Source organism: Physeter macrocephalus, chromosome 12, assembly GCF_002837175.3.
Source record: "Physeter macrocephalus isolate SW-GA chromosome 12, ASM283717v5, whole genome shotgun sequence".
Classification (NCBI taxonomy): Eukaryota; Metazoa; Chordata; class Mammalia; order Artiodactyla; family Physeteridae; genus Physeter; species Physeter macrocephalus.
The window spans coordinates 15,051,039-15,073,396 of record NC_041225.1 but is presented as its reverse complement, the minus strand read 5'-3'; the positions used below and the strand labels follow the sequence as shown (position 1 = coordinate 15,073,396).

Here is a 22,358-nt window from a genome sequence, read left to right as displayed (position 1 = left end):
GGGCGTCCCTTGGATCTTTGTGGGTTTAGCGGTTCCTGGCGCGCAGGCCTGCCCTGGGCACCGCGCCCCGAGCCCGTGACACAGTGGGGTGTGTCCCTTCGTCTGCCGGCCTGCGAAGGGCTGAGGAGGCCTGGAGCTGGGCGCAGAGTTGCGGGGCCGGTCGTTTCCCTGTGAGGCTCTCCCCAGAATCCCTGCTGCCTCCGGGCAGTGGAGGAGCGGGCACCGAGGTCGCAGGTGTGGCTGTGGCCGTTTTTCCTAGTGCTCTGCGTGAGAGCTGGGTTCCAGAGCCTGATCCCTAGGAGGAGAGAGGAGGAGCGGAGCCCGTGGGCGGAGGCCGGGCGCGTGAGGGGTCTGGGAGTGGGAGCGGGAAAAGAGCATCGCCCCCGCAGCCAAGCTGCGCGCCGCTGGGAAGTGGACCCGGGTTTGACAGCCCTGCTCTGGGCGCTGCGGGTTGGCTGGGCGTCGCTGCCGGAGTGGGAATGCCTGGTGTCACCCAAATTGCTCCTCGCTCCCTGAACCCCGGGAGGACCGCAGGGACCCGGCCGAAGGACAGAGATTTGGACCTAGTGAAAGGACATCGCCCCTTAGCACCAGCTATGGACTCCACAGCATCAGGTTTGGCTCTCGAGGTTGCCGCGGGCCAGACCCCTCCTGGGGGGGTTAGTGCTGGGTCGAGGAGGAGGGCCCTAGGAAAGGGCCGGGGAATCCCACTGGAGAGGCAGAGCCTGCAACCGCCTTCCCTGTGGCGGTGCCTTCCAGGCTAAGGAGCGTGAAGTCCCAGCATCCAGAGACCATGGAGGGCATGGCCATGGGAGACTTATCCCAAAGGCCAGAGGACAGAGGGGAGAGCAGGAGGGGATCTCTTCCTGCTGTGGCAGAGAGACGGCAATAAACCTGTGAGGGCGTGGCCCTTGGCCAGGGATCAGAGGACAGTGGGGCCATTTGGAGCGTTGCCACCCACTTCCTTTATTACTTCATTAAGTAATAATGTTCTTCCAGAGCAGCTGGGTACAAGGTCAGCAGTGTACACAGTGGGCACCTCCTGTGACCACCGTCCCGCCCCCCCCCAGTGTTGGGGAGAGCGCAATCCAGGTGACCCAGGAGATTTTAAGCCATTCCTTTCTTAGTTTAGAATCTCCTGTCCTTCAAGTGGGCATTTTATTTTATTTTTGCTGCGTTGGGTCTTCGTTGCTGCACGCGGGCTTTCTCTAGTTGCGGCGAGCGGGGGCTACTCTTCATTGTGGTGCGCGGGCTTCTCATTGTGGTGGCTTCTCTTGTTGCGGAGCATGGGCTCTAGGTGCGTGGTCTCAGTAGTTGTGGCGCACAGGCTTAGTTGCTCTGCGGCATGTGGGATCTTCCCAGACCAGGGCTCAAACCCATGTCCCCTGCATTGCCAGGTGGGTTCTTAACCACTGCGCCACCAGGGGAGACCCGGGTGGGCATTTTAGTTCTTCAGTGCACATGCTCAGGGTCATAAAACTGGCCAATGACAGAACTGGGCTAAATTTCTGGGACTCTTACCCCCTCTTTTTTCCTATGTGCCTTGTGGTCTGTAGACCAGCAGCACAGGCTTCTCCTGCAAGCTCTCTAGAAATGCAGACTCTCCCACATCCCCTGAACCAGTCTGTTTAGCAAGATCCTCAGGAATCCATATGCACATTTAAAGTTTGAAAAGTGCTAACCTGTGCTATACCACGCTGCCTGCCTACCTCCCTGCTTTTGTTGGTGGTGGCCTTAGCCACTTCTCTGGCATGGTTGGGGTTAGTTTTTTGTTTGTTTGAAGACCTTAAAAGCAGTATGATACAAAGGCCTATAATAGAGGGGCTCTCAAAATACACTCTAGAGACCTAACGGTGCTTAAGAACACAGAGGACAACTTCTCAGGAAGAGCTGGCCTCTGCGTTGCTTCCCAGGGATAAGGGGAGAGGTGTAACTTCTTCCCCGAAGACCTATATCCCTATGTGGCCTCGTCCTAGGCCTTATTTTGTATTGTTAACCTGTCTTATACCCTCAGGTTACATTAAAATTCCTTGAAGTTCTTATTCACGTTTATATTTTCAAAAGGCCTAGTAAACGACCTGCATATTGGAGGCCCAGTAAATAACTCTCCGATAGAGTGGCCAGACTGTGGTCGCACTTCAGCTACCTACAGCTTGCTGTGGCCTATGGACAGGTGGGGACCTCACGCAGCTGTGTACAAGGGCAGCCTCTAGCCCGTCTGTCAGCTCCCTTTGGCCCAGCCTTGTCCCCAGAACCATGGAAGTGACACACTGACTTGGGGAGTCTGGGAGCTGTAAATCTCATGAGGGTTAGCCTTCCTTATGGCTCCTTTTACCTTCCTAGTTCTCCCTTCTCAGGACCCTGCTGTTCCTCCAGAGAGATGCCCAGGAGAAAAGGGAAGAGCCAGCTTATTCGTGAAAGCCAGGCCCCAGGTGAGTTGGGGTTCTCTTAAATTTTCCTCAAGTGCCTGAACTATGGATAGTTTTGCCTCCTTTTCTCTGGAGCCTCCTCGTTTGCCAAAGGGAACTGACCCCAATTCCTGCTCTGCAGGAGGCCGAGCCCATCAAGGCTTTTGCTGGCCTCCTTGCCCCTTGCCCAGGGCCCTCTCCTCTCTGCTCAGCGTGCACTCACTCAGATCCTTTGGTTAATTTCTGTAACGGGCGCTGTGGTGAGTACTAAGTAATGTGAGAGCACCCTGGCCCTGAAGGAGATGTCACAGCCACAGAGGGGAGAGGACTCTCGCACCCAGGACGCAGCCCCAATCACGGTAAGGATGTGCGTGGTTTGATGGCAGATGGAATGGCACAGACAGGCCTTTCCATCAGAGTTTGGGAAAAGGAGAATCAGCCTGTGCTGGAGAGGTTGGGGAAGGTGCATGGAGAAGTGGGGACAAGGAGGTTCTGAGGGTTCGGACAGGTGAGGAGGTCATTCGAGGCTGGACCCCTGTGCAAATGTTATCTTCCCGGATTAGTGTGGCAACACACTTAACTTCACTGCTTCTGGCTGCGTGACCTTGGATGAATCACCTAAACTCTCAGTGCCCTGGTTTTGCCAACTGTAAAATGAGGATGATAATCATGTTGATGATAATGATGAAAATAATAAAAGCTATTATTTGCTGAAAACCAAACAGGTATCAGGAACTATTCTACACAATTTATTCATACTAATTAATTTCATCTTTAAAACAGTCCCATTTTGAAGAATGGCAACTGAGGCACCGAGAGGTAACCTGAGGAAACCAAGGCACAGAGAGATAAAGTAACGTGGGCCTGGTTATCTAGCTAACGTGGGGGGGAGCCAGTTTCAGATCTGGGTTGTCTGGCTCCAGACTCAACCACTCAGTAATACACCCACCTCATGCAGTTGTTGGAGTCTTCTGGCAAATGGAGTTGCCTAGTCCTTGTCAGCTTCAGTTGCGATGGGGATGAAGGGGTTAATGGTGACTGACTGTAGAGGTGGATTCAGGTTTGGCCGTAGGAGGCTGGATGTGGAGGGAGAACCAAGTGGAGGGCTGTGAACGCCAGCCTGCATCGTTTCCTAGCATCCAAGATGGTCGTTTTCTGGCCTGATAATAGACATTCCTAATTAGTTTTCTGGTCAGTAGGGGAAACCCTCACCAGTAAGGAATTCTCTCAAGTAATTAGTAGAGTAATAAAGAGCTTAAACCTCTTTGGCCTTGATGTACACCATGCAGAGGTATATCAGAGAGCTTCGTCTAGTTATGCTGTGGTAGCAACAGCCCCCAGCTCGGACTGGCGCACAGTAGTGAAGTGTGTCTCTTCTATACGGTACCTGTCGTTAGTGGGCTGGCTGTGACTCTGCTCCATACCCTCTTCACTCTGCGATTCAGGCTGAAGGATCAGCCCTCCTCTGGGGTGTGCCCTTCTTGTGGCTGGGGGAGGTGCAGCGTGAGACTCAGGAGATGCTCCCCAGGCCTCTGCTGAGAACTGGCATGTGCTGCTTCTCCTCACAACCCATTGGCCAGAGCAGGTCACGTGGCCGTGCCTAATGTCCGTGAGGTGGGAAGTGTCAGCCTCCCATAGGAAGGGGCCCAGAGGGAGGGGCAGTAAACATCCTGAACAAACAATTGCACTGTCTGTTTTCTTGCTCACAGATGTTCACTTCCCTCCCTCCTGCACACAGCATTTCTTCCCGGGGGAGATAACCCAAAAGCCCCATCCAGTCAGAGCATCAGGACTGAAGTCCTGGATGGTGTGATATTTTGGACATCAGGTCTGGATATTTCTCCTCTGGATATGCAGATCTATGAAAAAGACAGGCTGCCTGAATCCATATATCCCACATACAGTGGAACAATGGGGCTGGATAACCACAATAAACACCCCTGTTCGGAAAGGGGAACCATGGGAGGAGCCCAGCAGTCCCTGGTCTGTAGCAGTTATGAAATTCCACTGGGCAGAGTATGCATATGGCTGATTCACTTTGTTGTGCAACGGAAACTAACAGAATTGTGAAGCAGTTATACGCCAATAAAGATCTATTTAAAAAAAAACAGCATTCCACTGGGCAGACTTGGTGAGGACCTTGGCCTTGGGAGTGGGGAGGTCTTTTGGTTATATGCAGTGGTTCTGCTCCCTGGGGACAGCTCCCCAGTCCAGTGTTCTCCTTGGCTCTTGGCTCTGCCCTCCAGAAGTTCCTTCCTTTTGCAGTATCCCCCTTGGTCACATACGAAGATGATGTTGGAGAATAAACTCTTGAGGGCTAAGCAGCTTTTTCGTTCTGCCTGAGTAGGTTGATGGCCCAAGGGTTGTTTCAAGTCATGAACATTCAGTGTAACTCTCAAAAACTTGACCAGCTTTTTGTGTACTTCCTTCCATTAGCTCCCTGTGTCAATAGCTTTTCCCACAGTTCTTGTTGAAATATTCCCCCTCTCTTTAGACTTAATTGTGGAGCTTTTGGGGTTTCCTTGGGAAAACCATACTTTTAGTCACTCTGAACAGACTGGTCCCACTGAAGGGATTTACTGGGAGCCATCTGAAATTAATAAGAGGTTTAAACAAAAGGTTTGACAATCACACCCATGATTTGGTCCTTGCCATTAGGCTGAGTTTTAATCATCCTTTGTCATGCAAAAGCCATACTTATTTTGTCTTTGACCAGCTGGAAATGAGAATTGGTTAAATCTCCAACCCTGCAAGTCCCAGAATTTCTGGACACTTTCTTTGGCCTTCCATTTTTATTTTGCAAATCAGCAAACTGTTGAGCTCATTTTTTTTTTTTCCTGTAATACTGTCAAATGACAGTGCCAATGACAACCAACTCATACTACTGATACTATGTTTCCCTCCTCTTTTCATAACATCACAAGCTCATGCTTGCATTGTTCGTCTTTCAAGTTACTGCAGCAACAGCTTTACCCCACAGTTCACCACCAAATTACATGGGTTGCCATCTTGCCAATAAGTTTCCTCACTGCCTGGCCCTGAAGACAGTGTCACGTATTTTAGGCTTTTTGTCATGGCAGAACCCTACTTGGAGTACCGGCTTTCTTTTTTTCTTTTGCGGTACGCGGGCCTCTCACTGTTGTGGCCTCTCCCGTTGTGGAGCACAGGCTCCAGACGCGCAGGCTCAACGGCCATGGCTCACGGGCCCAGCCGCTCCGCGGCATGTGGGATCTTCCCAGACCGGGACATGAACCCCTGTCCCCTGCATCGGCAGGCGGATTCTCAACCACTGCGCCACCAGGGAAGCCCAGTACCAGCTTTCTTAATGAGTCAGTTTAGGCTAGTCATGCTGTGATAACAACAGCAAACCCCGAGAGACTTACACCAACAATGGTTTATTTATTGTCCACATTACACACAAGCTGTGGTTTTGCCCCACATCTTCACTCTGGGGTCATTTGCTGTTCTCAAAGCAGAGGAAAAAGAAGCAACTGCAGAACCTCCACTGATACTGAAGGCTTTTGCTCATTAAGAAGCTCATGTCACTTCCTTCACATTCCATCTGTGAAAGCAGATTATCTGGCCACACCTGAGTCAGTGGGGTAGGAAGATCAATTTTGTAGGGAGGGCCAATGAATATTTTGAACAAATAGTATAATCTATCACAAGAGGTTACTAAAGTAGTGAGTTTTCCACATTTGATTATTCTGGACTGCCTTTAACTTAATATAAAATTGTTACTTTGGCTTATTTTATGGAAACCTTAGTATCTAAATGGGATTTGACTTTTAAACGTTTTTTGGGGAAAGTAACAGTACTACCTTCACTTATCTGCTTTATAGTTCATAGTTTATGGATTATTGTACAATGTAAGTCAAATGAGAGTGTTGCTGTTATAGAGAGTGACAGGATAGTTCTGGTTGGGACCCACAGAATGGTTGTACCTTGTGGGGGCCTGAGATCCAGGGTCTCTCAACTTTGCACATTCAGGAACTGAAAAATGATTAGGCTTTGGGGGAGAGGATTTATGTTAATCAAACTCGCAAAAGACTTACTGATTTCACTATTAGGCCACTTGATATACTTTCAGTGAACTGTGTGCTGGCAGGCTGTTTTGGGGATAAGTTATTCTAAGCCCCAAATGATTTTATCTGGCCTTAGCAACAGTTGTCATTGAAATCCTAGGTCACAAGTTTCAAAAATACTTAATTAGAAAACTACTGATACCATTGCATTTCAGAATGCAGAGCATATGAGTTTGTTACTGCTAATTGATTCTATTTAAATGTCATTAAATTGAGAGTGAAACCTTTTGAAAACTGAGGAAATGGATTGGATTTCTCTCTCCCATATAAGCAGAGTGTCTCTGTAGGCCTGATTCTCCTGAGACCCCGATTACATTTCTAAGCAGCTTGATGTTGACATATGTGGGCACTGGGTGGGATACCAAGTGGTAAGGATGGCACAATCCCTGGAGCAGCTTAAAATATTTTCGAGATGATAAAACCCAGAACAGGGGCATTGCGATAGCTAGGAAGTCTCAGAATCCCTTCCTGGACATCCTGAGGTTCTACGCAGACACCAGCCTACTCTTCTCCCCAGGGCCATGAGTGTGCTCCCCGAGGGTGCAAGAGTGTCTTCTGTGTTTCAGGACCTGATGACATTTGAGGATGTGGCTGTGGAATTCACCCGGTGGGAGTGGGGGCAGCTGGACCCTACTCAGAAGGATGTGTACCGGGAAGTGATGCTGGAGAATTTCAAGAACCTGGCCTCCCTGGGTGAGCTCAGCTCCTCCAAAGCCTAAAGCCTGCCCATCATGCCATCTTTATTTCCTTGGTGTTTAAAAGCTAGGGGTGTCTGGGCCTGTTGGCTGATTTTTGCCCTGGGATTCTGGAATTAGACATTTTCATTCTCTTCGGGGCCCAGAGATACAGTATTTCTACTCCTTGTTCCTAGGAGAAGTCCCACTCCATATGAACTCAGAATAAGAAGTTTCATGACTCTGCTCCTGATATTTCACAATGCTTATTCTTTGGAGGCTGTCTACAAGCCTTGACCTCTGACATACACAGTCACGATCCTTTTCCTTTCCCACCAGGGTTTCCAATGTCCAAACCGTATGTGATCTGCCGGTTGGAGGAAGGGGAAGAGCCCTGTATTTTGGAGAGAGAAATCTCAACAGGTGCCCCCGCAGGTGAGTGAGTTGGACCAAAGCAGATAATAAGGCCCAGCTGAGAGTGGGAAGTTCCCCTGAGCCCTTGGCCAGGGGGCTTTTCTTTGAAAAGGTGAGGTCACTTGCCAGGAACCCTCAACAACAGTATTTTGAATACTTGTAGGCTTTTGTAATGTCTTCTGGTGGGAAAAGAAGAGATGTTCATTTTCTTCTCTAGTGTTTCTATTTCCCTTGTTACCTATCTCTGCCCGCCCTTCAGGGTTCTTGGGGCTGTGCCTCTTCACTAGATGTCACACGGTCAGTATTAGATGGAATCTAAGGATCAACAGATGTAAGTGCCCAGCAATCCTATATCAGCAGGGCTAAGAGAGTTAGCAAGGGACCAGACTGAACAGTTAAGTAGCCCAGAAATTAAAGGGTTACTGGCAAGGACATCCTGATGGATAAAGCCAGGAAGATCAAGGTGAGGACACTTCAAGCTTGGTTAAGCTAAGCTGCAACAGAGGTGATTCCGAGAACAAAGACTACTCCTTACTAGCTGTTGATGGAATCTCTTTGAAACTGTTTATTCCTAGGTGATTTGAGAGTACCCCGTAGGCTCCACCCCTAGGGTGGAGTAGAATTCTGGACACAAAGCTCTCCTGACTCCCATGTGTAGCCCAAGCATACTGGAGATGACAGTCTGTGTCAGTGTCCATCTCTGAGGCAGAATCAGCCTCAGGCCAGAGCTAACGCCCCTGAAAGCAGGGCTCAAATCCTGACAGCACAGGCTGGGCCTCGTCATGGGAAACTAGAAGAGAGGAGAGAGAGGGAAGATGCTGATCTCCTCTGTATTTAGTACTCTCTTGATCTTGTTTCCTTCCAGAATGAGGGCAAGGGTCTGACATCTGGATCTAGTCTCATCATCAGTATCTGTCTGTTTACAATGTTCTGCAAACATGGCTGTGTTTCAGAATCTCTCGGGGAGCTTGTTAAACATTCATATCCCCAGGAGCCACACAAGACCTACTGGCTCAGAATCTGGCCTCTGGGAGCCCTGGTTAGGCATTGCCAGTCATTTTACTCTTCAGAAGGGTCACTATTATTGTATTAGCTTCCTGTTGTTGCTGAAACAAACTGTCACAGACTTAGCGGCTTTAAGTAACATGTTTATTATCTCACAGTTCATAGGTCAGAATCAAGCATGGGTCTCACAGTGTTACAGCCAAGGTATCAGCAGGGCCGAGTTCCTTTCTGGAGTGTCTAGGGAAGAATCTGTTTCCTGTTCCTTTGGGTTGTTGGCAGTACCAATTCCTTGTAGTTGTAAAACTGAGCTCCTCGTTGTCTTACTGGCTGTAAGCTGAGGGGCGTTCCTAGCTTCTAGAGACTGCTACATTCCTTGGCCCATGGGGCCCTTCCTCCACCTTCAAAGCCAGAAATGGTGGATCGAGTCCTTCTCACACCACATCTCTCTGACTCAGCCAGGAAATGTTCTCTGATTTTGAGAACTCTTGTGATTAGATTGGGCCCACCTGAATGATTCAGGATAATCTCCCCATCTCAAGGGCTGTGCCCTTAATCACATCTGCAAAGTCCCTTTTGCCATGTAAAGTAACATATTTATATATTCCTGGGATTAGAGCATGGAAATCTTTGGGGGATAATTATTCTGCCCACCACAATTACATACAGTAATATAATACATGGTATATGTATATTATATAATACATAATAATGTGTGGTGTGGACTGAGGTGTTGAGGGAGGACTTTGTGGAGGGCATCTTCCTAACCCTCCTCTCATCTTTACAATCTTTGGACTTATCTTGTGTCCTGGAGTCCAAACACTGTTCTCTCAGGTTTTCCTAATCTCCAGTCACCTGCTTATCTTATTCTTGACACCTCCAAAACTTTCTTCAGACATACACCATTCTTGGAAGAAACTGTACACCTCTTTTAGATATTATTTATTTATTAAAAATTTTTTTTAAATTTTATTTTCGGCTGCATTGGGTCTTTGTTGCTGCGCGCGGGCTTTCTCCAGTTGTGGCGAGCGGGGGCTACTCTTTGTTGCGGTGTGCAGGCTTCTCACTGCGGTGGCCTCTCTTGTTGCGGAGCATGGGCTCTAGGCGTGCAGGCTTCAGTAGTTGCAGCATGTGGGCTCAGTAGTTGTGGCTCGTGGGCTCTAGAACACAGGCTCAGTAGTTGTGGCGCACGGGCTTAATCGCTCCATGGCATGTGGGATCTTATTACAGAGAATTTATTTTTTAAAATATTTATTTAATTTATTTTTGCTGCGCCAGGTCTTAGTTGCAGCATGCATGTGGAGTTCCCTGGCCAGGGATTGAACCCGGGCCCCCTGCTTTGGAAGCGTGGAGTCTTACCCATTGCACCACCAGGGAAGTCCCCTAGATATTATTTTAAAGGTTAATTATCTTACATCTATTATAGGACTTTACTTCCTCTTGGCACATAGAACAGGTAATAATAGACTGTCTTTTTTTTTTTTTCCCCAGACTGGGAGAGAAGGCGTCAAGCCAAGGAATCAATGCTAAGTCAGGGAATTTCCAAAGAAGAATTATTCCAGATAGTATCAGTGGAAAAACACATTAGAGATGAACTCTGGTCCTCCAAACTGAAAGCAACTTGTGGTTGTGATGACCAGTTAGAGATGCATCCAAAAAAGCAGGAGAGACATCTGAAAGAAATGTCACTCACTCACAAATCTACTACCACCCTTAGGAGAGATCATGAGTGGAGTGAATTTGGGACAAGTTTAGGTTTAAGATCAGTCCCTGTTAACCAACACAGTGTTCTCATGGGAGAAGGATACTATAAATGTGATACAGATTTCAGAGAGACTTCAGGGAGAAATAACTCTCAGAGAACCCATCCAGGGAAGAAATCTTGTAAATGCAATGAATGTGGGAAGTTGTTCCATTTCCAGTCAGAACTTAGGCGCCATCAGAGATGTCACACTGGAGAAAAGCCCTATGAGTGCAGTGAATGTGGAAGAGCCTTTGGTCATATTTCATCCCTTATTAAACATCAGAGAACTCATACTGGAGAAAAGCCCTATGAATGCAGCGAATGTGGGAGAGCCTTTAGCCAGAGTTCATCTCTTGTTCTACATTATAGATTTCATACAGGAGAGAAACCCTACAAATGTAATGAATGTGGAAGGGCCTTTGGTCATACTTCATCCCTTATTAAACATCAGAGAACTCACACTGGAGAAAAGCCCTATGAATGCAGAGAATGTGGGAGAACCTTCAGCCAGAGTTCCTCTCTCATTGTACATTACAGATTTCATACAGGAGAGAAACCCTACAAATGTAATAGATGTGGGAGAGCCTTCAGCCAGAGTTCCTCTCTCACTCAACATTATAGATTTCACACCGGAGAGAAACCCTACAAATGTAACGAATGTGGAAGAGCCTTTGCTCACACTGCATCCCTTATTAAACATCAGAAAAGTCATGCTGGGAAAAAAAACCTATGAATTCAGACAACGTGGGAAGGCTTTCAGCTGGAGTACACACACCACTAAACCTCAGAGAATATATATATATATATATATATATATATATGTATTATATGAGTGTAATGTATGTGGGAAGGCTTCTGGTCAGAGGACCTGTCTTGTTCAACATCAGGACATACTAAACTGAAGCTCTATTAATATCAAGAGAGGGAGTGGGCTTTTGTCACAACTCCTCCCTTATCAAACACCAGAGAATTCAAACTAGTAAGAAACTATGTGAACATAATGGATTTGGAAAGGCTTTAGTTAGTGGACACACATTATTCAACATCAGACTATTTATACTGGGGAGAAGCCTTATCTGTGTAATGAGTATAGCACAGCCTTCAGTCACATATTATTCCAAAATAAAAACAAACCAGATAACCATACTGGAGAGAAACTCCTCAAGTACGGTAAAAGCTGTCAGTAATACTTCTCTTCTTGCCTTACTAAGCATCAGGAATACATACTAAAGAGAATCGCTGAGAAAGCAGTAAATGTGGGAAGGCCTTCAATCATAGCACATCCCTTATTAAGCATCAGAGAATTCATTCTTGAGAAAAACCCTGTGGACATGGTGAATGTGGGAGAGCCTTCAGCCAAACCTCTTCCCCTTATAAACATCAGCAAGCTCACCCCACTGGTTAGAAACCCTGGGGATGTAATGCACGTGGGAAAGGCTTTGGTGGATGTTCTGCCCTTTTTGCACATCAGAGAATTTGTACTAGAGTGACTCTCTGAATTTAGTGAAACTGGGAAAGCCCACTAGCCAGAAGCCAGAACTACACATATTGTATAGTTCCCTTTATATGAACTCCACTAGTAATAATGTGTGTCCTCTAACTAAAGCCTTTCCAAATCCAAAACCCTCAGCATACATTAAGGCTTCACCCAAAAGGGAAACCCTGGGAGCTTAATGAATGTGAGGAAAGTTGATACATAAAGCTAGAGCTGAAAGGAAGCTAAGAAACCACCTAGTCTGGTGATTTCCTACCTGCTGGGGGTTGTTTTTATAACCACTTGTGTTCTGTCTCCCCATCCTGTTACTGATGGGAGAGGGGGTGCTGTGTGGGTGAAGAGAGTGAAGGCTGAGGAAGGTGGAGGCACCGGTGACCTAGCCCAGCCATATTTTACAGCTAAGGAATCTGAGGTTTGGAGCATGCTGTGCCCTGGTCTATACACCTAACTGCTGGACTTCTTTCCTCCTGGTGCACAGCTATAGTTTGGGGGTTGAGAGACTGAAGGCCTTCTCTGCACAAAAGCTCCAGCACTTGTTTCTCTGTAATATTACTTTTATGAGGCAGTAGAGTACTCTTATTAAAGTTTTTGCGAGCAAAAAGCAATTTTAATAGATCTTTATGCTACTAGATTTGGGATTTTTGCAATAAAAAAAATTTAAACATCAATTAAAATATGGGTATTATTAAAATCAAAACCTCAAAAACATTATCCTAAGTGAGAGTAGCCAGATGCCAGGGACCACATATTGTATGGTTCCCTTTATATGAAATGGCCAGAAAAGGCAAATCTTCAGAAACAAAGTAGATCAGTGGTTGCCTGGGGCTGGGAGTGGCAACTGGGAGTGACTGCAAATATTTCAAGGAATCTCACTGGGGTGGTAGGGCTGGCCTAAAACTGGATTATGATGATGGCTGAACAACTTGGTAAACTACTAAAACTCATTGAAATATGCAAATAAAATGTGAATTTTATGGTATGTAAATTATACCTCAACTGTTTTTCAAAAATCAAATATACAGACATACCAACTATTGCCAAAGCAATTTTCCTATCTCGTCTGTTACTTCAAGCCATCTGTGTGTCTTTGCTATCACTTTCTATTTTCTGTAATGGTTATTTCTAAGCTTACTGGGTCTCAAGTTCATATCATGTTGTCTCTGCAGCCTATGTGGAGAAGCCAAGACCAAGAGTTGTCATAGGCCAGAGGAGTCTTGACTAAAGGCATTAGCTTGCACTAAGGACAGTCGTTCAAACATTTAATGTCCAGATGAGGTAGCTGAGCCCAGAATTCAGGGAACCAGCTCAAAGTGGGGCCATGCAGACAAGCAGGATCTAGGGGTACAAGAGGTTGGCAGAGGGGAGTAGGCAGGTAGAAGGCACAGGAGGCATCTAGACAGCTAAGATCATGATGCCAGCCTAGGAGCCTGAAAATCATGGGAAATTCTTCCCAGAGTTTCAAAGTTCACAAGCAGAAATGGCAAATATTTTACATTAGTAACAGCTTAGTTTGCGCTATCACACATTTTTTTCCCTCCAGTGCCCTTCTCTAACCCCCGCCCAGGTCACTTTATATACCTGGATACCTGCCGCAACTTTGTAGCTGGTCTTTGCCGAACATCTGTCCCTTCCTCTTTTGTATCTCGGCCACGTTAACCATTCTCATCAGTGTGCACCCATTCGCACCCCTGAAAGCCTCTGTGCTGCCTACAGGATAAATGCTCACCTCTCAGTTTCACATTTAATGCCCTCTTCAGTCTGCCCTAATCTCCTGCTGCTCCTGACAAGAACCTCTATTTCAGAAAAACTAGCTTGCCTGCCATACTTAAGACATGCCTCTGCGCTTCCCAGCCTGGGCCGTTCTGCTCAAGCCGTTCCACCAGCCTGGAATGCCCCCTCCACTGTCTAAAGCCTAATAATCAGTCAGAACCCTGTTCAAAGGTCCACTCCTTGGGGAATAATTCTCTTGAACACTGCTGAGAAGTCAGGTCTTATTCATTTGCAATTGTAAAAGAATCTGTTGTATCCATAAATATTTAAAAATGAACAATATGTAGATAGGGATAGTTCTTATCACTGTCTTGATCTATTTAAGTCTTGTCTCCTGAACCAGATTATCAGCTGCTTCAGGTCATTTCTCATACTTCCTCTCAGAAATGAGCACCCAGTAGGTCCTTACTAACCACGTATTAATTTGAAAAACAACTTGTATTGCCCAAGTTTTCTCAGTGCTCTGACTGCACAGCTTCTACTAGATGAAAATCTTTCCTTCTAGAACACTACCAATCAAATATTTTCTTAGGAAAATACTATATTGCTCCTGTAATTATTTTTCAATTTCAAATATGGATTAGCATTGTTCCATCTTTTGGGGTTATTGTATGCGTATATGAAAATTCACGGCTATTTTATTTTGTAGCACTACAATGACTTCTCATTCCAGCTACCCAGAGTTGGGCCAAACTTTACAGGTTAAGGAAACAGTCACCCACAAGACTGCTCTCACTTCAGACACCAGCCATGAACTGGGGGTCCCTAGGTCACCCTTATGACCATCTGGCTACAAATTTGGGAGTTCCCACTACTCTTTCAGACTTGGTAATTCTATATAACTACTCTCAGAACTCAAAAAAGTGCTGTATTTATTACGATAATTTTATTATAGCAAAAGGATACAAATCAAAATCAGCCTAAGGAAGAGACACACAGGGTAAGGTTTGGGAACAGCACAAAAGTGAGGCTTCCCCAGGAACACATTACCCTTCTGCCATATTGATGTGCAACAACAATACATAGAGTGCTTCCAGCCCAGGAAACTCACCTGAGCTTCGTTGCCCAGAATTTTATTGGGGTTTCATTACGTTGGCGTGATCAATTGACCACACAGTCGAATTCCATCTCCAGTGCCCTCCACCCACAGGTTGGGCTGATACCACGTGGCTCAAAGCCCCAACCCTCTAATCACTTGGTTGATCTGTCAGGCATGGCCAGTCCCCATCCTGAGTCATCTCATTTGAGTAAACTAGGGGCCAGCCACGAGTCACTTCATTAGCATAAACTATCAGATATGGTCCCTGGGGGGGTCACTATGAATAACAAAGATATCCTATCACTCAGGAAGTTCCAAGGATTTGGAGGTTACCTCCTAACACACATTCAAATCAATGTAAAAGTGCTTCTTCAATTATTATTCAAATAAGTCATAAACATAAGACTGTACTTTAAACATTCCTCATCAAATGATTGCAACATACCACTTCTGCTTGCAGACCACTGGCAAGAACTTAGACATAGGACTATGGCTGATGGCAAGGGAGGCTGGAAATGGAAGTCTTTGTCCTGGGCAGCAATGGGGCCAATGAAAATTGGGGGATTCTATTACTAAGGAAGAAGAGGAGGATGGATATTGACAAATGACCAGGAATCTGTGTCTGAAGACCCCAATGCTTCAAAGCCATTTGGCAATGAGATCATATCCATGATCCTCTCTGGGTCTCAGTCTTCTCCTCTGTAAGATGAAGGGCTTTGCACTTGTGGAAATAAATGAAGACTACCCACATGAAAAGAAACAGGCTGTTTATTCAGAGCTTGCCATAGCAAAGGATCAGCCACTATCACCTGCACCTGGCAGAGACCCAAAGGCACGAAGGGATTAAGAAAGCTTTACGATGAGAAGAAAAAAAATGAAAGCTTCAGGTATGCCCTGACTGGAAGTTGTCGGCATGGGAAAACTGGAGGGGGGTTAACTAGGAGCAGGATATCTTATGTGATTGGTTTGGGCAGCATATTTGGTTTTCTATGGTTGGTTCTAAGTTGGAAGTGAGGGCAAAGAATAGGGGGGAAGTAGCAGTCATTTGGCTGTTCTGAGCTGATTGCTGCAGAGGCTGTGGTTTGGCTTCCAGGCTGGTTGCTGCAAAGGTGTGGGACAGAGTTCTATTGTCATATAAGGTGTATCCATTGTCCATTGGTATATTTAGTCCCTCAGTTCTCCCTTTTGGTCATTTTCTTGCTTGAGAGAGGTTGACCAATTCAGAGATGCTAGAGAGCCAGATCTTTACGGAGGATTGTTTGGTTGTCTCCATAGTAAACTTATCATGAGATCTTTTTGATCTTTTTGTTGTTGTATCATCATGGCAATCACCTGATGAGAGAGAAGCTGTGCAGAAGCATTGAGCCAAGTAGTGTTTTCTTTAAGGTGATGTACTGCCTGTTCTACCATGCCTGTTTCATTGAGCCAAGTATAGCAATGGCATAGATGCCCCCATGATTAGTCAGTAAGTTTAGTGCAAAGCAATTGCCCATAACTATTTGAGCCAATGAGCTGAGAGAAATCTACAGATCTTCAATCTAGGGAAGAGGTGATGTCATTAATAACTTCTGGCCGAATTAGTGAGTGATAGGTCTCTTATAGTCTTTTTGTCTCCCACCACTGGAAATACTGCTCTGATTGTTCACATAAACAATGAGTCAGCAATTCCCCAAGGGAGAGTGCATGAATAATTAAGAGTGGCCGCATTTTGGAGCTCTTGCCTGGGTTGGAATTTCCAGCACTAGTGATTTATAAAGTTAGGATTTCTATATACAGACAGTTTTGGGATGCTATTCCTAAAGTGCATGAAGTTTTAGTCTGAGGAAAACGAGACCTGTTGACCTGGTTACAAAGGAAGTAGAATCCGGTAAGGGCACATAGAGATCCAGGAAAAAAGTTGTTCATGACATGAGATTGGAACCAAAGCCTCACATTAGCTCTGCTATATATTTGGATCCCTTTACTGTCTTCCAGCTGGTAAGTAACTGGCCTCCTACCCTAATGAAGGTTGTTGAATTCAAATTCAGAATTCCCTGGATTCTGATCAACAGATTGTGATAATTGACTCTTTTTCTGGGAGAGTGGGACACTAGCAAAGTCACAGGTTTTGTTTAAGATCATTTGTCCCTGTAGGTGCTAATGGAAAAACCACTGGCTTTAATTCTCTATAGTCTCATTTGGTGAGACCAGAACCGTTCATATATATTTATCATGACGGTCTGCCAGTGGATGGCATATCCAGCAGTTGGTGAGATTTAGAGTAGTGGCTACTATTTAGGATAATCTAAGAATGGCATTAGAATGAGTACGCTCTGGGGACTTCCCTGGCGGTCCAGTGGTTAAGACTTTGCCTTCCAGTGCAGGGGGTGTGGGTTCAATCCCTGGTTGGGAAGCTAAGATCCCACATGCCAAAAAACCAAAACATAAAACAGAAGCAATATTGTAACAAATTCAATAAAAGACTTAAAAAAAAAGAATGAGTACGCTCTGACCTAACAATTATAATGAAGAGGGAAGAAAAGAGAAAACGGGTCATTATGGGTGGATGAGAACCAGGAATCAACAGAAATGAGAAGAACAACTATAAGCAAGCAGATGAAAAACAAAACAAGACTTTTTTTGAAGTACAGTCGATACAGTATGGTGTTAGACAAAACAGGGCTTTGACACAGGTCTTGGTCTGACATCTTGGGCAGAAGCTATCTGTCATCTGAAGTCATCTGTTTATTCCAGAGGCCTTTGGTCAGCTGTATACTTCTGAAGACCAGCTGCTTCTGGAGCATCTGGGAGAATCCTCAGTTTGAAGTCCTCTACTGGAAGAGGCTTCCAGTTGTGTCAATTCGGAAATTCTTCTTTAGTTGTAAAATATGTACTGAAGAATTGACCCCCTGGAGTTTCACTGCTGTACTTCTTAACAGTACCCGATAAGGGTCTATACAATAAGGTTCAAGAACAATTTTTCTCTGATGTCTCAGACAAAAATCTCATGGTTGAAGATCACAAAGAGGCTATTTAGGAAGATGCTGTGGGAAGATGTCCTTAACCTGCTGATGATAGGATGGGTAGAGTACATGAATCCCTTGTTATATTTTGCCATGTCTGCATGCAGCAGGGTAGAGTCTAGTATTGGAAGTGGAATCTCTAGATAAATGGGTTCAGTTCTTAGATACCTGATGTATCCCCAAGGGAGTGAACCATATGGCCATAAGGGCTTCTGGGAGTACCTTTGGCCAGGGAGCTAAAGGGTTTCTGAGATTTTTGCTAATTTTAAGTTAAGGATGTCATTGATTCCTGTAAAGTGTGAGCTTTGATCACCTGATATAAAAAATGGGATGTGATAGTTTGGATACACAAAATCAAGCAGCTTTTAGTAAGGACTATAGCTTTTCATAGCAACTAAATGCTTCAGTCCATCATAAAAATAGACATATTAAAAACTAAAACACATTCCCATTTCATGAAGGGTAGGAGCTGGATAAAATCCATCTTAAGGTGTCCAAGGATCTTGGAGGCTTTGGTTCCAGGCCATGTCCCACCTTTAGTTTTGTCAAGATTTTGATTATAGGTGACACTTGACCTAAAAATAACCTGTTAAAAAGTTTTCTTTTTAAAGTTTATTTTCCAGTGTTAAGATTGTAACCAATTTGTATCATGATGTGTAGTTTCATGGAAAAATTTAGCTATCATCTGAAATCATCTGGCGCCACCAAGTGGCCATCTTGGGAGCACCAGTGATGATCTGAGTGAAGGTTACATTTTTTAACATTCTTCTTTTTCAGAATCAGGGGTTAAACATTGATATTCTATAGTGGCCTCTCTGAATTCCTCCAGAGATTTATCCTTTGAGGGTTTAGTTAGGAACCTCACCTTGGTTAAGGCTGCTTGTTTGGCCTAATGATCTGCTAGTGCATTTCCTTTCACTTCCATGTTATCTCTTTTGTATGCGCCTCAGCCCTTATAATAGCCACCTCTCTAGGAAACAGGAGTGAATCCATAAGTTCTTGTTGTCCATTTATGATAGGGATTCTAGGAGAGGTTAGGAAACCTTCTTTGTTTCAAAGCATCTCAAAGTCATGTTCTGATCTCAAGCATATCTTCTATCTGTGTATATGCTTACCCTCTGGTCTTTGGCCAGTCGACTAACTGTATATAGTAAGTGCAATAAGTTCTGCCATCTGGGCTGATGATAACTCAGGTAGAGGACTACATTCTAAAGAGAACTTAAATTAGTGACACCATATCCTTCTTGATAACCTTTGGTTTCATATTTGAGATATGCTTCATCAACAAAAAATATGAGTTCAGAATTCTTAATTGGAGTCTCTAGTAAATCTGAGCAAGGCACAGAAAGTTTCCTAACTAAGGTAAGACAATCATGAGGTTCTCCCTCTGTTAGGGGCAGGAGTGTGGCAGGGTTCAGGATGCTGCAGTAGTGAACAGAAATGTGAGAGGGAGAGAGTAACAGAATATAATAAGATGTTAATTAGCAGGCTGACAGTGTAAACTCTCTCTTTTCACAGATGACATGATCTGATATGTAGAAAATCCTAAGAAATACACTAAAAACCTATTGGAATAAATGAATTCAGCAAAGTTTCTGGATACAATCAGATCAATATACAAAAATCAATAATATTTCCATACATGATCCATAAAAGAAAAAAACTGATAAACTGGACTTCATCAAAACTGAAACCTTTTGTTTGTTGAAAGACCCTATTAAGAGGATGAAAAGACAGGCTACAAGCTGGGAGAAAATATTTGCAGACAACTTATTTCAAAATGTACTCCCATCTAGAATATACAAAGAACTCTCAAAACTCAATAGTAAAAGAAACCAAACAATCCAACTAGAGAGTGAGCAAACATTTCACCAGAGAGGACATACAGATGGCAAACAAGCACGTGAAAAGACATTCAAACATCATTACCTATTAGGGAAATGTAAATTAAAACCATGATGATTTATCACTACACAGCTATTAGAACAGCTTAAAAAAGTGTTTTTTGAGTGACAATTCTAAATGCTAGTGAGGATCAGAGGAACTAGATCTCTCACACATTGCTGGTGGAAATATAAAATGGTATAGCCACTATGAAAAAGAGTTTGGCTGTTCTTAAAAAACAAAACATACATTTACCATTCAATCTAGCAATCTCACTGCTTGGCATTCATTCCAGAGAAATGAAAGCTTATGCCCACACAAAAACATGAACATGATAGGTATATACCTCTAAGTATTGAAAGCAGGGACCTGAAAATCTATTTGTACCCCATGTTCATAGCAGTATTATTCACAATAGCAAAAACGTAGAAGCAACCCAACTGTCCATTGGCAGATGGATAGATAAACAAAATACAGTATATACATACAATGGAATATTATTCAGCCTTTAAAAAGGAAGGAAATTCTGACACATGCTACACAAGGATAACCTTGAGGACATTATGTTGAGTGAAATAAGCCAATCATAAAAGGACAAACACTGTATGATTCTACTTACAGGAGATAGTTAATCAAATTCATAGAGACAGAAAATAGAATGGTGGTTGCCAGAGACTGGAGAGAGAAAGGAATGGAGAGTTTCTGTTTTGCAAGATGAAAAGAGTTCTGGAGATGGATGGTAATGATGGCTGCACAACAATGTGAATGGACTCAATGCTCTGAACTGTACACTTAAAAATAGTTAAGATGGTAAATTTTATTTTACGTGTATTTTAGCACAATTTGAAATTTTTTAAATGTCAAAAAATGCACATGAATATTCACAGCAGCTTTGTTTGGAACAGCCAAAAATTCGAGAAAAACTACATATCCTACAATAATGAATGATGGATCAAAAGGAAGAAACTATTGATGCATTCAACAACTTGGATGGACATCAACGGTATTATGCTGAGTGAAAAAAGCCAATCTCTCTAATTCCATTTATATAACATTCTCAAAATGACAGCAGTTTAGATATGGAGAACCTATTAGTGGTTGCCAAGGGTTAGGGATGGTTGGGGAAGACAGAAAGGGAGAATGTGACTCTAAAGAGAAAACACAAGGGATCTTTGTGATGATAGTTCTGTATCACGATTGTGGTGGTTATAGAAATCTACAAGTGATAAAAATTGTATAGAACTACACACCACCCCCAAGAATGCATGTAAACTGATAAAATCCAAATGAACTCTGTGAATTGTATCAATGTGTACAATGGTTTTGATGCTGTATTATAGTTATACAGTTGACCCTTGAACAACATGGGTTTGGACTGCATGAGTCCACTTATATGCAAATATTTTTTCAATAAATACTGCTGTACTACATGATATGCGATTGGTTAAATCCATGGATGCGACACTACGAATTCAGAGGGCCAACTATGGGACCTGATCACCCATGGATTTTGGTATCCGTGGAAGGTCCTGGAGCCAATCCTCTGTGCATACTGAGAGATGTCTGTATAAGATGTCACGATTGGGAAAAACTGGGTGAGGGGTGCATGGGACCTTTCTGTCCTATTTTTGCAGCTCCCTATAAGTCTGTAATTATTTTAAAATGAAAAGTTAGAAAAAACAAACAAACCAGAACTTGACTGCTTGGCCATGGGCCAGCAAGTTCCCTTGTGACCTGAGCTGTCCATCATGAACTGGGTGCCATCTGACCCACCAAGCCATAAAGCTGGGCACACAGCAGCACGCCATCATCAAATAGAAGTGGTATATATGAAGCTGGGCTCAAGCAGATCCTGAAGGCACAAGAAATTGTATGATTTCCTCATGACCACGGCCTCTACTCTTGCGACACTATCTTCTGTCTCCAACCCCTACCTACAGCTTCACGGTAACCTCCCTCTGACCAGTTGCCTGAAGAGGAAAACTCCTGGGTTCTGCATGGTATGCAAGCATCACCTAAAAGGACACGGCTGCACAACATCTCACTTTGGGAAGGCTCTGCGGGACAGTGATGAAGGGAAATCCTCTCTGTGGGCAGAACTTTGAGCAGTGCACCTCGTTGTTCATTTTGCCTGATCAGAAGCACAGAGCTATACTTTTTCATGCGCTGTGGTTTGGCTTGGCTGGATGGTCAGGTACTTGAAAGGAGTATGATTAGAAAATTCAAGGAGGTCTGACAAGGAGTCTGGGGAGAGGTGTGTCGACAGACTTCTCTAATTTGGCACAGAATGTTAAGATAATTATGCTCTATATGAACGCTTACCAAAGGGTGACCTCCACAGAGGAGGATTTTAATGAGGTGGACAGAATAACCAACCTGTGAATGTCAGTCAGCCTCCTTCCACAGAAATGGACTCAAGAACAAAGCACTAGGGATGGAGGTTACGTTTGGGCTTAGCAACATGGACTTGCACTCACCAGGGCCAATCGGGCTCCAGCCACTGCTTAGTGCCCAATATTCCAACAGCAGAGACCAACACTGAGCCCCCAATATGACACTACTTCCCGAGGATTAGCCAGCTATCTGGTTGCAGATTGATTACATCGGGCCAGTTCTATCACGGAAGGAGCAGCACCTTGTTCTGACTGGAACAGACACTCTGGATATGGATTTATCTTCATTCCCCGCAATGCTTCTCCCAAAACAACTATCCAGAGCTTTGCTGGAGTTGGGTATGAATAGCTTTTTTATTCTCTTATTTATTCCCCCCTCGGACCTTCACTGAGACCCTCTCCGTGCTCGTCTGTACCTCGCACTTCTGGTTGGGAAGAGTCCGCAGCA

General features: G+C 44.5%; 1 protein-coding gene across 6 annotated transcripts; it reads left to right on the top strand.

Annotated features, from left to right (window-relative positions):
• On the top strand, positions 1-20,947 carry ZNF514 (zinc finger protein 514). Of its 6 annotated transcripts, XM_028497087.2 has the most exons (5): positions 1-615; positions 2,358-2,432; positions 7,060-7,186; positions 7,507-7,602; positions 10,075-11,190. In XM_028497087.2, exons 3-5 carry the CDS (start codon positions 7,066-7,068, stop codon positions 11,058-11,060), a joined length of 1,203 nt encoding a protein of 400 aa, XP_028352888.1. In that variant the 5' UTR covers positions 1-615; positions 2,358-2,432; positions 7,060-7,065; the 3' UTR covers positions 11,061-11,190. The 6 variants fall into 6 exon arrangements, 4 of the variants coding, with proteins under 4 accessions (XP_028352888.1, XP_054944997.1, XP_028352889.1 ...); XR_003682413.2 differs by lacking the exons at positions 7,060-7,186; positions 7,507-7,602; positions 10,075-11,190 and adding exons at positions 3,192-3,261; positions 4,118-4,213; XM_055089022.1 differs by lacking the exons at positions 7,060-7,186; positions 10,075-11,190 and adding an exon at positions 20,423-20,947.
• The last annotated feature ends 1,411 nt before the right edge of the window (positions 20,948-22,358 follow it).

Coding starts and splice junctions, on each gene's coding strand:
- ZNF514 (XM_028497086.2), top strand. CDS start 480: ATGCCTGGTGTCACCCAAATTGCTCCTCGCTCCCTGAACCCCGGGAGG. Junction 616..2,357: donor TATGGACTCCACAGCATCAG/GTTTGGCTCTCG, acceptor CTCCCTTCTCAG/GACCCTGCTGTTCCTCCAGA. Junction 2,433..7,506: donor TCGTGAAAGCCAGGCCCCAG/GTGAGTTGGGGT, acceptor CTTTCCCACCAG/GGTTTCCAATGTCCAAACCG.